Source organism: Pongo pygmaeus, chromosome 6 (genome assembly GCF_028885625.2).
Source record: "Pongo pygmaeus isolate AG05252 chromosome 6, NHGRI_mPonPyg2-v2.0_pri, whole genome shotgun sequence".
NCBI classification, from domain to species: domain Eukaryota; kingdom Metazoa; phylum Chordata; class Mammalia; order Primates; family Hominidae; genus Pongo; species Pongo pygmaeus.
This window is the reverse complement of record NC_072379.2, coordinates 66,041,333-66,056,036: the sequence shown is the minus strand read 5'-3', so window position 1 is coordinate 66,056,036 and position 14,704 is coordinate 66,041,333. Positions and strand designations below refer to the sequence as shown.

General features: G+C 36.9%; 1 protein-coding gene across 2 annotated transcripts in view; it reads left to right on the top strand.

The window, feature by feature from the left end:
* ABCB5 (ATP binding cassette subfamily B member 5) overlaps positions 1-14,704 on the top strand; it is a 145,779-nt gene that overhangs the window by 23,042 nt on the left and 108,033 nt on the right. For both annotated transcript variants that reach the window (XM_054495454.1, XM_063667144.1), the window contains 5 exons: positions 9,984-10,175; positions 10,261-10,432; positions 12,529-12,653; positions 12,733-12,910; positions 14,309-14,422. In XM_054495454.1, the coding sequence (XP_054351429.1) occupies positions 9,984-10,175; positions 10,261-10,432; positions 12,529-12,653; positions 12,733-12,910; positions 14,309-14,422 (781 nt within the window). The remainder of the gene's footprint in view (positions 1-9,983; positions 10,176-10,260; positions 10,433-12,528; positions 12,654-12,732; positions 12,911-14,308; positions 14,423-14,704) is intronic.

Below are 14,704 nucleotides of genomic sequence, written 5' to 3'. Positions count from 1 at the left end.
ACAGTGCAATCAAGCTAGAACTCAGGATTAAGAATCTCACTCAAAACCGCTCAACTACGTGGAAACTGAACAACCTGCTCCTGAATGACTACTGGGTACATAACGAAATGAAGGCAGAAATAAAGATGTTCTTTGAAACCAACGAGAACCAAGACACAACATACCAGAATCTCTGGGATGCATTCAAAGCAGTGTGTAGAGGGAAATTTATAGCACTAAATGCCCACAAGAGAAAGCAGGAAAGATCCAAAATTGACACCCTAACATCACAATTAAAAGAACTAGAAAAGCAAGAGCAAACACATTCAAAAGCTAGCAGAAGGCAAGAAATAACTAAAATCAGAGCAGAACTGAAGGAAATAGAGACACAAAAAACCCTTCAAAAAATAAATGAATCCAGGAGCTGGTTTTTTGAAAGGATCAACAAAATTGATAGACCGCTAGCAAGATTAATAAAGAAAAAAAGAGAGAAGAATCAAATAGATGCAATAAAAAATGATAAAGGGGATATCACCACCGATCCCACAGAAATACAAACTACCATCAGAGAATATTACAAACAGCTCTATGCAAATAAACTAGAAAATCTAGAAGAAATGGATAAATTCCTCAACACATACACCCTCCCAAGACTAAACCAGGAAGAAGTTGAATCTCTGAATAGACCAATAACAGGAGCTGAAATTGTGGCAATAATCAATAGCTTACCAACCAAAAAAAGTCCAGGACCAGATGGATTCACAGCCGAATTCTACCAGAGGTACAAGGAGGAGCTGGTACCATTCCTTCTGAAACTATTCCAATCAATAGAAAAAGAGGGAATCCTCCCTAACTCATTTTATGAGGCCAGCATCATCCTGATACCAAAGCCTGGCAGAGACACAACAAAAAAAGAGAATTTTAGACCAATATCCTTGATGAACATTGATGCAAAAATCCTCAATAAAATACTGGCAAACAGAATCCAGCAGCACATCAAAAAGGTTATCCACCATGATCAAGTGGGCTTCATCCCTGGGATGCAAGGCTGGTTCAATATACGCAAATCAATAAATGTAATCCAGCATATAAACAGAACGAAAGACAAAAACCACATGATTATCTCAATAGATGCAGAAAAGGCCTTTGACAAAATTCAACAACACTTCATGCTAAAAACTCTCAATAAATTAGGAATTGATGGGACGTATCTCAAAATAATAAGAGCTATTTATGACAAACCCACAGCCAATATCATACTGAATGGGCAAAAACTGGAAGCATTCCCTTTGAAAACTGGCACAAGACAGGGATGCCCTCTCTCACCACTTCTATTCAACATAGTGTTGGAAGTTCTGGCCAGGGCAATTAGGCAGGAGAAGGAAATCAAGGGTATTCAATTAGGAAAAGAGGAAGTCAAATTGTCCCTGTTTGCAGATGACATGATAGTATATCTAGAAAACCCCATTGTCTCAGCCCAAAATCTCCTTAAGCTGATAAGCAACTTCAGCAAAGTCTCAGGATACAAAATCAATGTGCAAAAATCACAAGCATTCTTATACATCAATAACAGACAAACAGAGAGCCAAATCATGAGTGAACTCCCATTCACAATTGCTTCAAAGAGAATCAAATACCTAGGAATCCAACTTACAAGGGATGTGAAAGACCTCTTCAAGGAGAACTACAAACCACTGCTCAGGGAAATAAAAGAGGATACAAACAAATGGAAGAACATTCCATGCTCATGGGTAGGAAGAATCAATATCATGAAAATGGCCATCCTTCCCAAGGTAATTTACAGATTCAATGCCATCCCCATCAAGCTACCAATGACTTTCTTCACAGAATTGGAAAAAACTACTTTAAAGTTCATATGGAACCAAAAAAGAGCCCGCATCGCCAAGTCAATCCTAAGCCAAAAGAACAAAGCTGGAGGCATCACACTACCTGACTTCAAACTATACTACAAGGCTACAGTAACCAAAACAGCATGGTACTGGTACCAAAACAGAGATATAGATCAATGGAACAGAACAGAGCCGTCAGAAATAATGCCACATATCTACAAGTATCTGATCTTTGACAAACCTGACAAAAACAAGAAATGGGGAAAGGATTCCCTATTTAATAAATGGTGCTGGGAAAACTGGCTAGCCATATGTAGAAAGCTGAAACTGGATCCCTTCCTTACACCTTATACAAAAATCAATTCAAGATGGATTAAAGACTTAAATGTTAGACCTAAAACCATAAAAACCCTAGAAGAAAACCTAGGCATTACCATTCAGGACATAGGCATGGGCAAGGACTTCATGTCTAAAACACCAAAAGCAATGGCAACAAAAGCCAAAATTGACAAATGGGATCTAATTAAACTAAAGAGCTTCTGCACAGCAAAAGAAACTACCATCAGAGTGAACAGGCAACCTACAAAATGGGAGAAAATTTTCACAACCTACTCATCTGACAAAGGGCTAATATCCAGAATCTACAATGAACTCCAACAAATTTACAAGAAAAAAACAAACAACCCCATCAAAAAGTGGGCGAAGGACATGAACAGACACTTCTCAAAAGAAGACATTTATGCAGCCAAAAAACACATGAAAAAATGCTCACCATCACTGGCCATCAGAGAAATGCAAATCAAAACCACAATGAGATACCATCTCACACCAGTTAGAATGGCAATCATTAAAAAGTCAGGAAACAACAGGTGCTGGAGAGGATGTGGAGAAATAGGAACACTTTTACACTGTTGGTGGGACTGTAAACTAGTTCAACCCTTGTGGAAGTCAGTGTGGCGATTCCTCAGGGATCTAGAACTAGAAATTCCATTCGACCCAGCCATCCCATTACTGGGTATATACCCAAAGGACTATAAATCATGCTGCTATAAAGACACATGCACACGTATGTTTATTGCGGCATTATTCACAATAGCAAAGACTTGGAACCAACCCAAATGTCCAACAATGATAGACTGGATTAAGAAAATGTGGCATATATACACCATGGAATACTATGCAGCCATAAAAAATGATGAGTTCACGTCCTTTGTAGGGACATGGATGAAATTGGAAATCATCATTCTCAGTAAACTATCGCAAGAACAAAAAACCAAACACCGCATATTCTCACTCATAGGTGGGAATTAAACAATGAGAACACATGGACACAGGAAGGGGAACATCACACTCTGGGGACTGTTGTGGGGTGGGGGGAGGGGGGAGGGATAGCACTGGGAGATATACCTAATGCTAGATGACGAGTTGGTGGGTGCAGCGCACCAGCATGGCACATGTATACATATGTAACTTACCTGCACATTGTGCACATGTACCATAAAACCTAAAGTATAATAATAATAATAATAAAAGAAAAAAAAAAAAAAAAAAGAATATAAAAATTAGCTTGGCATGGTGGCGGGCACCTGTAGTCCCAGCTACTCAGGAAGTTGAGGCAGGAGAATCGCTTGAACCTGGGAGCTGGAGGTTGCAGTGAGCTGAGATCACACCACTGCACTCAAGCCTCGGCAACAGAGCGAGACTCCGTCAAAAAAAAAAGGAAGGAAGGAAGGAATTACCTATAATATTCAGTACATTATTATTAATTATAACTATTAATGTATTCAGTATGTTAATATTTTTGAAATATTTGAGATACATATTAAAGAAGACTCTTCAGTCAAATTGGTTTGGAAAACATTATCTATGACAGCCTTCTATCCGATACATAGGATACATACATGACAAATACGGATAGTAAAGGCTTCATTTAGTTAGTTTGGTTTAATCCAAGTTTTCCAAACCTACTAATATTTGATTGTGGAACCTAATTTATTTCTGCTAAAATTGATTAGCATCTGTGGAACTAATATTTTAACGAACATATTTTGGGGACGCATTGATTTGCATAATTTTTTGAGTATAAGGTAATAGTACTTCTTCTGTCTATAATAATCAGGAACTAAAGAATTCTATTCTACCTGTTATTTTCCAAAGAAAGTGACTCAGCTTTATAATTTTAATGTTAAGTCTATGCCCCTGTCTTATTTCTCAGAAAATTTTTCTAAAAACAGTTGGATCTTTTCTTGCTGACTCCAGATTGGAATGACTAAATAGTGCCAGGACTACTGCTGGTCAATATGATGCCTCCTCTTTTGCTGCCAAAAGTTGATTACTCAATTTTTTTTTGTTTTTTTTTTTGTTTGTTTTTGAGATGGAGTTTTTGCTCTTGTTTCCCAGGCTGGAGTGCAATGGCACGATCTTGGCTCACTGCAACCTCTGCCTCCCGAGTTCAAGAGATTCTCCTGCCACAGCCTCGCGAGTAGCTGGGAATACAGGCATGCGCCTCCATGCCTGGCTAATTTTGTATTTTTAATAGAAATGGGGTTTCTCCATGTTGGTCAGGCTGGTCTTGAACTCCCGACCTCAGGTGATCTGCCCACCTCGGCCTCCCAAAGTGCTAGGATTATAGGCGTGAGCCGCCACGCCAGGCCTTGATTACTTAATTCTATGTGAACTTCTAAGCAACTTAATCCTTTTCTTCTGCTACTTCTAATGTATCTAGCATAACCTACTTGAAAGAGAAGGGGCAAACTAGACAGCCAACTCCGTGTTAGATTAGCATATAGTAAGTGCTCAATAAATGAAGCCATTAAATCAATCTTAATGTGGGTGACTTTTGGAATCAGAAAGCTAAGGCCTCAAGGGTGGCTTCGTTTCTTGATGCAAAATTAATTGCCTGGGCTCTGGAGCTACTAAAATTCTTCTCGATCTCAGGTAGTTTGGAAGTCTGATTACTAGATGAATGTGGAGTTAATAAGTAGAGTCCTTCCATCTAGAAAACTCAAGTGTGTTGTTTTGTTTGTTTGTTTATAAGGAATAGTTTTTTAAAAAGTGAGTCAGTGCTGCTATAAAATTATTTTAAATTATTTTTTCTGATTAAATCATATTTTCACTGTAGAAAATGTGAAAAGATACAAATGCACAAAGAAGACAATTAAATCACTTATACGTAATCTCAACACTGATAGATAAAAATATTAATTTCTGTTTATATTATTATAGTATGTTTACATGTATAGTGGTACATATATAATTTTAGTGCAATTGTGCTGTTTATATGATTTTTAATATCTTTGTTGATGTATAATTTATTTAGCATATAATTTACCAGCTTTAATTGGGCAACTTAATGATTTTTAGTAAATGTATGGAGTTGTACAGCCATCACCACAATATTTTTAGAACACTTTTATCCTCCTACAAAGATCTTCATTTGCAACCTAATTCCCATGCCCAGCTTGAGGCAACTCCCTATCTGCTTTTCATCTCAAAAGATTTGCTTATTACTGACATTGTATATGCATGAAACTATATAATATGTAAGGTTCTTGTACCTGGCTTCTTTTGTTTGGCACACTGTTTTTGAGGATCATCCATGTTGTAACAGGTAGTAGTAGTTTATTCCTTTTTATTGCTTAGTAGTAATCCATTGCAAAGCTGTATCACATTTTGTTTATCTCTTCACCAGCTGATGGACATTTGGATTGTTTCTACTTTTTGGCTATTTACAAATAATGCTTCTGTGAACATTGATGTACACTTCTTTGTGTGAACATATGTTTTTATTACTCTTGAGTAGACCTAGGAGTGGAATTGCTGGGTCATATGGTAAATTTAGGTTTGTCTCTTTAAAACACTGCCAAACTGTTTTTTCAAAGTGGCTACACCATTTTACTGTCCACCAGCAGTGTCTGACGGTTCCAGTTTCTCCATATCCTCATCGACACTTGCTATTGTCTGCCTTTTTTATTACAGCCATTGTAGTAGGTATGAAGGGGTATTATGATATGACTTTAATTTGCATTTCCCTAGTGACTAATGATGAGCATTTAATGTACTTTTTAATCTATTCATATATTTTCTTTGGTGAAAAGTCTATTCAAATATTTTACATATTTTTAAATTGTGCCATTTGTCTTCTTATTATTAAGTGGTAAGAATTTTTATAAATTCCGATTACAAGTTCTTTGTTGGATATGCAATTGGCAAATATTTCTTCCCCATCTGTCTGAGTGTTCACTTTCTTAGAGGTTTCTTTTGAAGGACAAAGTTTTTAACTTTGGTAAAGTTCAATTCACTAAGTTTTTATTTTATGGATTGCACTTTTGGGTGTGGGAATTTTTTGCCTAACCCAGGATGATGAAGATTTTCCTTTACATTTTCCTGTTGAAATTGCAGTGTTTTAACTCTTAAACTTAGGTCTATGATCCATTTTGAGTTAATCTCTGTGAATGATGTGAGGTAATGGTTTAAATTTTTTTTTTTTTTTTTTTTTGCATGTGGCTATCCAGTTGTCCCAGAACCATTTGTTGAAAAAACAATCTTTTCTCAATTAAATTGCCTTGGTACCTTTGCTAAAAATCAACTGCCAATAAGTGTAAGAGTCCATTTCTGTTCTCTTGGCTCTGTTGCAGTTATTGATATGTCTGTCTTTATGCCAGTACTGCACTGTTTTGATTACTGTAGTTTTATAGTTTTAATAAATAAACACAGGAAGTGTAAGTTCTCCAAATTTGTTCTTCTTTTTAAAAATTACTTTGGCTATTCTGAGTTCTCTACATTTCTTTATATATTTTTTGATCACCTTGTCAATTTCTACAGGAAAGCACACAGGAGAATTTTGACGGGGATTGCATTGAATCTATAGATAAATTTGGGGAAGATTGTCATCTTAACAACACTGAGTCTCCCAATCCATCAACATGGATTGCCTCTTCATTTATTTAGATCTTCTTTAACTTCTCCTAATAATGTCTTGTGGTTTTCAGTGTATTCATCTTACATTTATTTTATTTGATTGTTGCAAACCTTTTCCCCACAGCATTAAAAAAAATTCAACAAGATGATTTGTATTAAGCCTGTAGTGTTCCGTCCTATCCTTGAATAGTCCCTCTTACTAGAAAATACAGTAAATTATTTATGATAGTTATGTTCTATTAAAGTTTCTGTGAAAATTGAATTACCAAATTCTGAAGATTACTCTTAGGAGAAATACAGTGTTAGGATCCTGTGAGCCTCTGGTGACAAACTTTTCGTCGACCAAATAATACACAACCTCACTTTATGTGTGCTTTTTTTAAAAGACACCTTATTTAATATATGTTGGTGATTCTTTAACATTGAACTCATGGTCAACAGCACTATATCTCACTCCCGAATGAAACTTATCTGACACACCTGTTTTCTAGATAGGACACGTCACAGCCTTCTTGCACTAAGGAACACTAGCCATCAGTTCAGTGTGATGCTTGAGAACCATTATAAATAGCAAAACCATCAACAAAAAGCACAAAAATGAGAAACACTTGGCACTAAATAGACCACGAAAATAACACTTGCTTACAGTATGAGAGCTGAAACAAGAAGGCAGAGTACAGGCCTTGCTGGACCTCAGCTGGGAACGTGTGCATCAGGCAAACCAAATTTTTGGCCACTCTGTGCATGTCCATAAATAACCATGAAAACACCACAAGTATTGACTTGGGACTTAGAAAAAAATATTTAGCAAGGAAGCAGATTTGCAAATACAGAATTTTCAAATAATGAGCATCAACTGTATTTTCCTCTCCTGTGTTGCTTGGTACTTCACTCTCCTGGATTTCCAACTACCTCACTGGCCTCTTGGCAGATTCTTTCTCTTCATCCTAAGCTACATCTTTGCAGAGTCACTAACAGTCCTTGGCCCTCTTCTCTTCTTTACCTACACTTAATTCTTCCTCTTCCTGGGTGTTCTCAGCCAGTCCCTTTGTTTTAATTACCACCTGCCTATAAGTTGCTGCTTTCAAATCCACATTCCCAGCCTAGACCCCCTCTCTCGTGCTTCCATTTTTCATTTTCAGCTTCTTACTTGATCTCCATTTCGAGGTTTAACAGGCATTTCTGACTTCACATGTCTAAATCTGAACTCTGTGTCCTGCAAATCTTGTCTTTGTCCCAGTCTCTCACATCTATAAAAGATACCCTCATCACCAGCTGCTCAACTCAAAACCTAAGAAGTTATTCTTGATTTCTCTCTTTCCTACATTCCTCATATCCAATACATTGGCTTTTTTTTTCAGGAAGACTCTATTAAACAAAGATTATTTTATTATTGCAAACACACACACACACACACAAACTATAAAACACTAGTGTGCACCTGTAGTCCGAGTGTTATGTACCGTCAGTGCCTGCTACTCAGGAGGCTGAGGCAGGAGGATCCCTTAAGCCTAGGAGTTTGAGGACAGCCTGGGCAACACACCAAGATCCCATCTTTTTAAAAAAGGAAATAAACTATAAAGCCCTAAGAAATCTAAATATCCATGCTAGAGAAAACAAGTGGCAATTGAACATCCTGGGTCTATAGTATGCTTGAAGGAGACTGTGACTGATTAGATCCCCACGGTAGAGAAAACATCTTCATAGGCAAACGTGGGCTTACCTGTAACAGCTGTTCAAGTTCTCTCTTCTCAGCAAGAATCATGAAAAGTTCTTCATTCAAGGTGAGGTATACAGTCTGATGCTCTTCAGGTAGGTCAAATTCTCATAATCTAGAGGACTGAATGGAAAGGACTTTTCTTTTTCAAGATAGGTGTCATTGGAGGCAGGAATGGAGGTTTTTGCTTTGACAGTCTTCTCAGTCATGTGTCTAGCAGAGAAAGTTGGTTGTTCTTGTTCAGGGCGTCCATTAATCTGGCCGTTTTCGTTTCCAAAATACACCTAAAATCTGTCTGCTTCTTTTCATGTAGGCCGCCATGATCCTCATCCAGGCCCCCATTCTTCTCACCTTGGCCATGGCAATAGCTTCTTAACAGAACTTCCTGCTTCCATTATTTCTGCTTTTATCCGTTCTCCACAGAGAAGCTGGAGTGTCTTTTAAAAAGTTGAACAGATAATGCCATCCCATGCTTAGATCTTCCAAAGATCTTCTGCTTCTCCTGGAATAAAACATGAACAATGCACTGTAAAAACCCTAGAATATGCCAAATTCTCCAGCCTCATTATTTCTTACCACTTTGGACTTCTTTTGTTTCTGGAACATGCTAAACAACTTTTTTCTGACTCAGTCTCTCCTGGGAGAGATGTTTTTCCTCTCCCTGGAATGCACTTCCTGCTCTTTTTATGGCTGGCTTAATTTCACGTTTTGGATCCCAGCTATAATATCACTTCCTCACAGAAACTTTTCTTAACCACTCTATTTATCTGCACTGGCTCTCCCAACCCATGTTTACTCACCAGTTATTCCGTGGCCTATCCCTCGTTTACTTCCTTCCTAGAAAAACCTATTTTTTTTTCTCCTTGTGTATTGTCTGTCTCCTGCCAGAATCGGAGGACTTATTATCTTGCTCATGGCTGTGTCTCTAGACCCTCACACATAGTGGGCACTCGGTATACATTTATTAAATAATTACATTTCTTATCTGATCTCCTACTGTACAATATTTGGATTGTTTTCAGCTTTTCTATATTGTTACAAATGCTACAAAGACCAGTTATATAGATGAATCTTTGTATATATTACCTTAGGGTGAATTCCTTAAGTTGAATTTGGGGCTGACTATGTATAGTTTTTAAGCTTTTTATCAAATGCTTTTGACTGCTATCATTTTTTTTTTTTTTTTTTTTTTACCCTCCAGTTCCACCTACAGTTACCTTGATTGCCTCAATGGAACTTTTTCATATGAAAGTATTAAAAATACTGAAAGAAGACATAAGTAGCAAGAATGTTTTAAAATACTAATTTCTGACAATAATGTAAAAGATATACTCTATGTTTTACCAGGAAACCTAGATCATTACATTCAATGCACTTCACTCTCATGGCACGTTATTTTTAGTTCTTTTTCTAGTTCTAGCATAAATTTCCTCAATCAAATACTGTGATCGATTTTTTGTGTGTGTAACGAGAAAAATGTTGCGCTTCAGTCTCACATTCTAATACTCTTTCTTCAGGTTGACCCTGTATTATGTTGGAATAGGTGTTGCTGCCTTGATTTTTGGTTACATACAGATTTCCTTTTGGATTGTAACTGCAGCACGACAGACCAAGAGGATTCGAAAACAGTTTTTTCATTCAGTTTTGGCACAGGACGTCGGCTGGTTTGATAGCTGTGACATCGGTGAACTTAACACTCGCATGACGGAGTAAGAGGATGATATTGTAGTACATTAGCTTTGTTTTCGTATGTGACATGTAAATGACCTAACTACATTTATTTGCTTGTTTCAGTGACATTGACAAAATCAGTGATGGTATTGGAGATAAGATTGCTCTGTTGTTTCAAAACATGGCTACTTTTTCGATTGGCCTGGCAGTTGGTTTGGTGAAGGGCTGGAAACTCACGCTAGTGACTCTATCCACGTCTCCCCTTATAATGGCTTCAGCGGCAGCGTGTTCTAGGGTGAGTGAGATGGCTAATGCAATATTGAATGGAAGCAGCAGTGTGGACTAAATGACTCACTGAGTTTGTCCAAAAATGGCTTTTCTATTCATTTGCCATGTCTCAAACTACAAAGGGATATTATACACCACAAATACTTTTGATTTTGTTCACCATTAATCCCCTTTCTATCTTCAAGTTATTTGGCTAAAATGAAATGTTTTTAATAACTTACTAACATTGAAAACATTTCTCTTCATTTAGAAGACTAACACAACTTCAAGTGGTAGCATGGATAAAGTATGATGTCATTACACATGTGATGTTTAGTTGTTGCTGTTGGGACAGACTTGTTTGTTCTAAATTCACAGATCAACATGTTATGATTCATTTCACTGGGTAGAATGGAATAAGAAAATCCTAAACAATAAACATCTTTTTATATCATCCTCCTAAAGTTGATGTATATATGTAAGGTTTTTTTTTTGAGGCAAGGTGTCACTTTGTCACACAGGCTGGAGTGCAGTGGTGCAAACACGGTTCACTGCAGCCTCAACTTCCCAGGCTCAAGTCATCCTCCCATCTCAGACCCCAAGTAGCTGGGACTACACGCAACCACGCCCAGCTAACTTTTGTATTTTTTGTAGAGACAGATTTTTCACTATGTTGCCCAGGCTGATCTCGAATTCTTGGGCTGAAGCTATCCGCCCACCTCAGCCCCACAGACTGCTGGGATTGCAGGCCAGTGAGCCACCGCATCCAGCCAAGTTTATATTTCAATAAGGCTTTCAGTTACATTTCAGATTTCTGCTAATATCTATTTTTATGTACTACACAAATATGTTTCAGTTTTTTAAACAAATGTACTTGCATTCTAAATTACATTTTTAGCACTGTTTTGCTGTAAGTATAACACAAAATTGTAATCTTATCTACAGCCTGGTTTTGAAACCAATACTCTGTGAAACCTAAAAACAACAAATGTATCTGTAATATTACTCTTCAAATCATATCTTTTGGCAATTCTACCAGTGTACGTACTCATCTTCTAGATCGGAGGCACAGTGCTTTAAATTTAGCAACACTAATTGTTCTTTATGGAAATCCAATTCATAAAATTTCCGGAGTTTATTTGCTAACAATATAGTAATTCAACCAAACAAGAATTTTCAGCAATAAAAATATTCTATAATGGGCTAATCCCTTAACAATAGGCTTGGAGATTTGGACAGCATGTCTTTACTTAGCATGACTCTGAGTGTTGACTTTGTAGCCTTTATCAAAATCTTCATCCTCAACTTATTTGAAATGAGGAAGGAAATTTCAATAGAAAGATTGCCTGCAGTAAGTTACTAAGATCAGAACCTTAACGTCCACAGAAGAGAAGTAAACAAGGAGTTGTAAAGGAATAGCAGTGGGTAGTCTAAATTCTATTATTGTATTCATTGATCATGAAGAGGAAGCAGGTGAAGGTCAGAGTTATCCAAATGATGCCATACCAGAGTGGATGGTTTCTAGCTTCCTTCAATTCAACTTGACAATTATCTATTAAATACTTGCTAAGTACAAGGCTTTGTGCCAGGTGGTGTTTCCCCTCTAGTGATCTACTATAGGAATAATTATCCTTAGTAAGTGAATTCAGAAAATAATGAGTATTACTCAGCTTCTGCTACTCTCTCCTTTAACAGTTATCCAAGCATGTCTTATATAAAATCAGCTCCTATTATGTGGAATATATATTTTTTAGGTGGATAGACTTGCTATGCAAATAGGCAATAGTTATGAATTCACAGCTCTGAAGGCAGTATCCCCACTGTCCCCTTTTGTGGAACTGTTGTGTTAATTACAAAATTGTAAAAGGATTATTAAATGGGACATATAATGGAGAAAAGGGCATGTGAAATCAGGTAAACCTGTCTAGTCACCAATAGTGATATTTTCCCTTTTCTCTCTGAAATCTTACCTCTTAGTATTTGAAGACAAATTTAAAAATACAGAGATAGAGTTTAAAAAAATACCATTAGGCTACTTAGAATTCAAATTCTGCCTGACTTAAATGCTCAGTACATTATTACTACGCAGAGTCATTTTTTAACTGTGGTTGTGGTTTATTACAGATGGTCATCTCATTGACCAGTAAGGAATTAAGTGCCTATTCCAAAGCTGGGGCTGTGGCAGAAGAAGTCTTGTCATCAATCCGAACAGTCGTAGCCTTTAGGGCCCAGGAGAAAGAACTTCAAAGGTCTGTCCTTTTAAAATAACAAAATATGCTTGGTTTTATGTTCCCCAGTGGCTATTAAGTTGTGTTCTGTTTTTGTAAGGTATACACAGAACCTCAAAGATGCAAAGGATTTTGGCATAAAAAGGGCTATAGCTTCAAAACTGTCTCTTGGTGCTGTGTACTTCTTTATGAACGGAACTTATGGACTTGCTTTTTGGTATGGAACCTCCTTGATTCTTAATGGAGAACCTGGATATACCATCGGGACTGTTCTTGCTGTAAGTCTTGTTTGAGAACAAGGTATCTGGCCTGGATAATCTTTCCTTACCTAGTTTAGCCAAAATTCCTCCTTGAAGATGAATATTCAAAGATGAATATTTTTAATAAACAAATATTTGTTTCCCTCAAATTATCTGTATACACCTTTAAATTATAGTTATGAATTGACAGGATTTATTCATCCAGAATGTTTTAGTGTCCTCATTGTGTCAAGCATCTGCATTCTGCTTTTGAAAGAATCATAATTGAATTCCCCACTGGAAGATACACTGAGTTTTCTTAATCTAGCAGTGAAAAAGGCCATTCTCTTGTGAGACTTTTCCTTTCATCTGGGCTGAGATCAGACAGCATTCTGCATTCACCTTGCTGAATGTCTTCTCTCTGGAAATGGTCTGTAGAGTTTGCACTCACCTCCTCTTCCTCTGTCCTTTCAGCATGTAGTAATTTTAAAAACAGACTACATATAACTCTGTCCAATATCACAGTTTGGAGACTTTTAAATTCCTAAGGGTTATGTGTTAAATAATAATTTATTCAGTTATCCTCTTCAGTTACAACAATAAACAGATCAGTTGAGGATTAAGAAACATTTGTCTTGAGGAACCAAAATGATCTGCTCTTTATACTTTCATCCTTGTTTGGCCTTTCCATTCTATATAGATTTCTCTTCTTTCCATTAAATTCATCTTTTGAATTTGAGGCATTCATAATTAAGACTTTTAGCTATTTCATTTATTTCATATAAAGTGAAATGTGAGCATGAAGGATTTTTCACTCATCCTTGCTCCTCAATTTATGTGTGGCTGGGTAACTGGCTTACTAAGCCTAAGCATCCTCGTCTATACGACAGGAATAAGAGCTCTTAGCTTGAGAGATTCTTTTCTTATTTGACTTTTTGCAGAGATGAGTCTGTCTTAAAATGGACAGCTGTCCCCTAATATAAAAATTCAAAAACAGTTTGAATGAAAACAGTACAATGTCTCTGAGCCAATGAAATCTACTGAATTTTTCTTTTTAAAGTTCGAGGGGTCACCCAGCAAGCAGGGGAGTGCAACTCACCATGGGGTTTATACATGGCCAGCACACTTCAGTTAGCAGGTTTTTCTGGTCACACATCCCAGCATGTGATAACCACAAGACTATGAGATAATCAAAAGTTGTTCCATATTAGGAAAAGCCCAAGGATACTTGGATTAATCTGTGTTTCTATCGCTTCTCAGCCTTTTGGCTAAGATCAAGTGTAATCTGTGTTTCTTTTTTATTTGGTCATATCTTCCATTCTTTCTTACCTAATTCCTCTAATATCTCTCTGTGAGCCTAAACCAATAATTATATATTACATTCTATTGTCTTTCTTATATAACTGCAGAAAGATAAATATCACTTTGTTCCTGTAGGTTTTCTTCAGTGTAATCCATAGTAGTTATTGCATTGGTGCAGCAGTCCCTCACTTTGAAACCTTCGCGATAGCCCGAGGAGCTGCCTTTAATATTTTCCAGGTTATTGATAAGGTAAGACCTCTTATTGATTTGAAGAATAACTATCATTACTGCAAGAAGGAGATAAAAAAACATACACACTCGTTTTCACTAAAACAATAGGATGGACAAATTTAATGTTGGCTAGTTGTTTATGAGAAAGAGAGACTGCCTTTAATTCTTTTCTAAGAGGAGATTGTGTTGTATTGAAACCTTCATGTCTAACTCAATGCACTTCTAAAGCAGAAAGGAAACTGTCATGGAAGAAAACCATCCTTACACTATTTTTAAAATGTAGAGACTGTCAGTTTACTC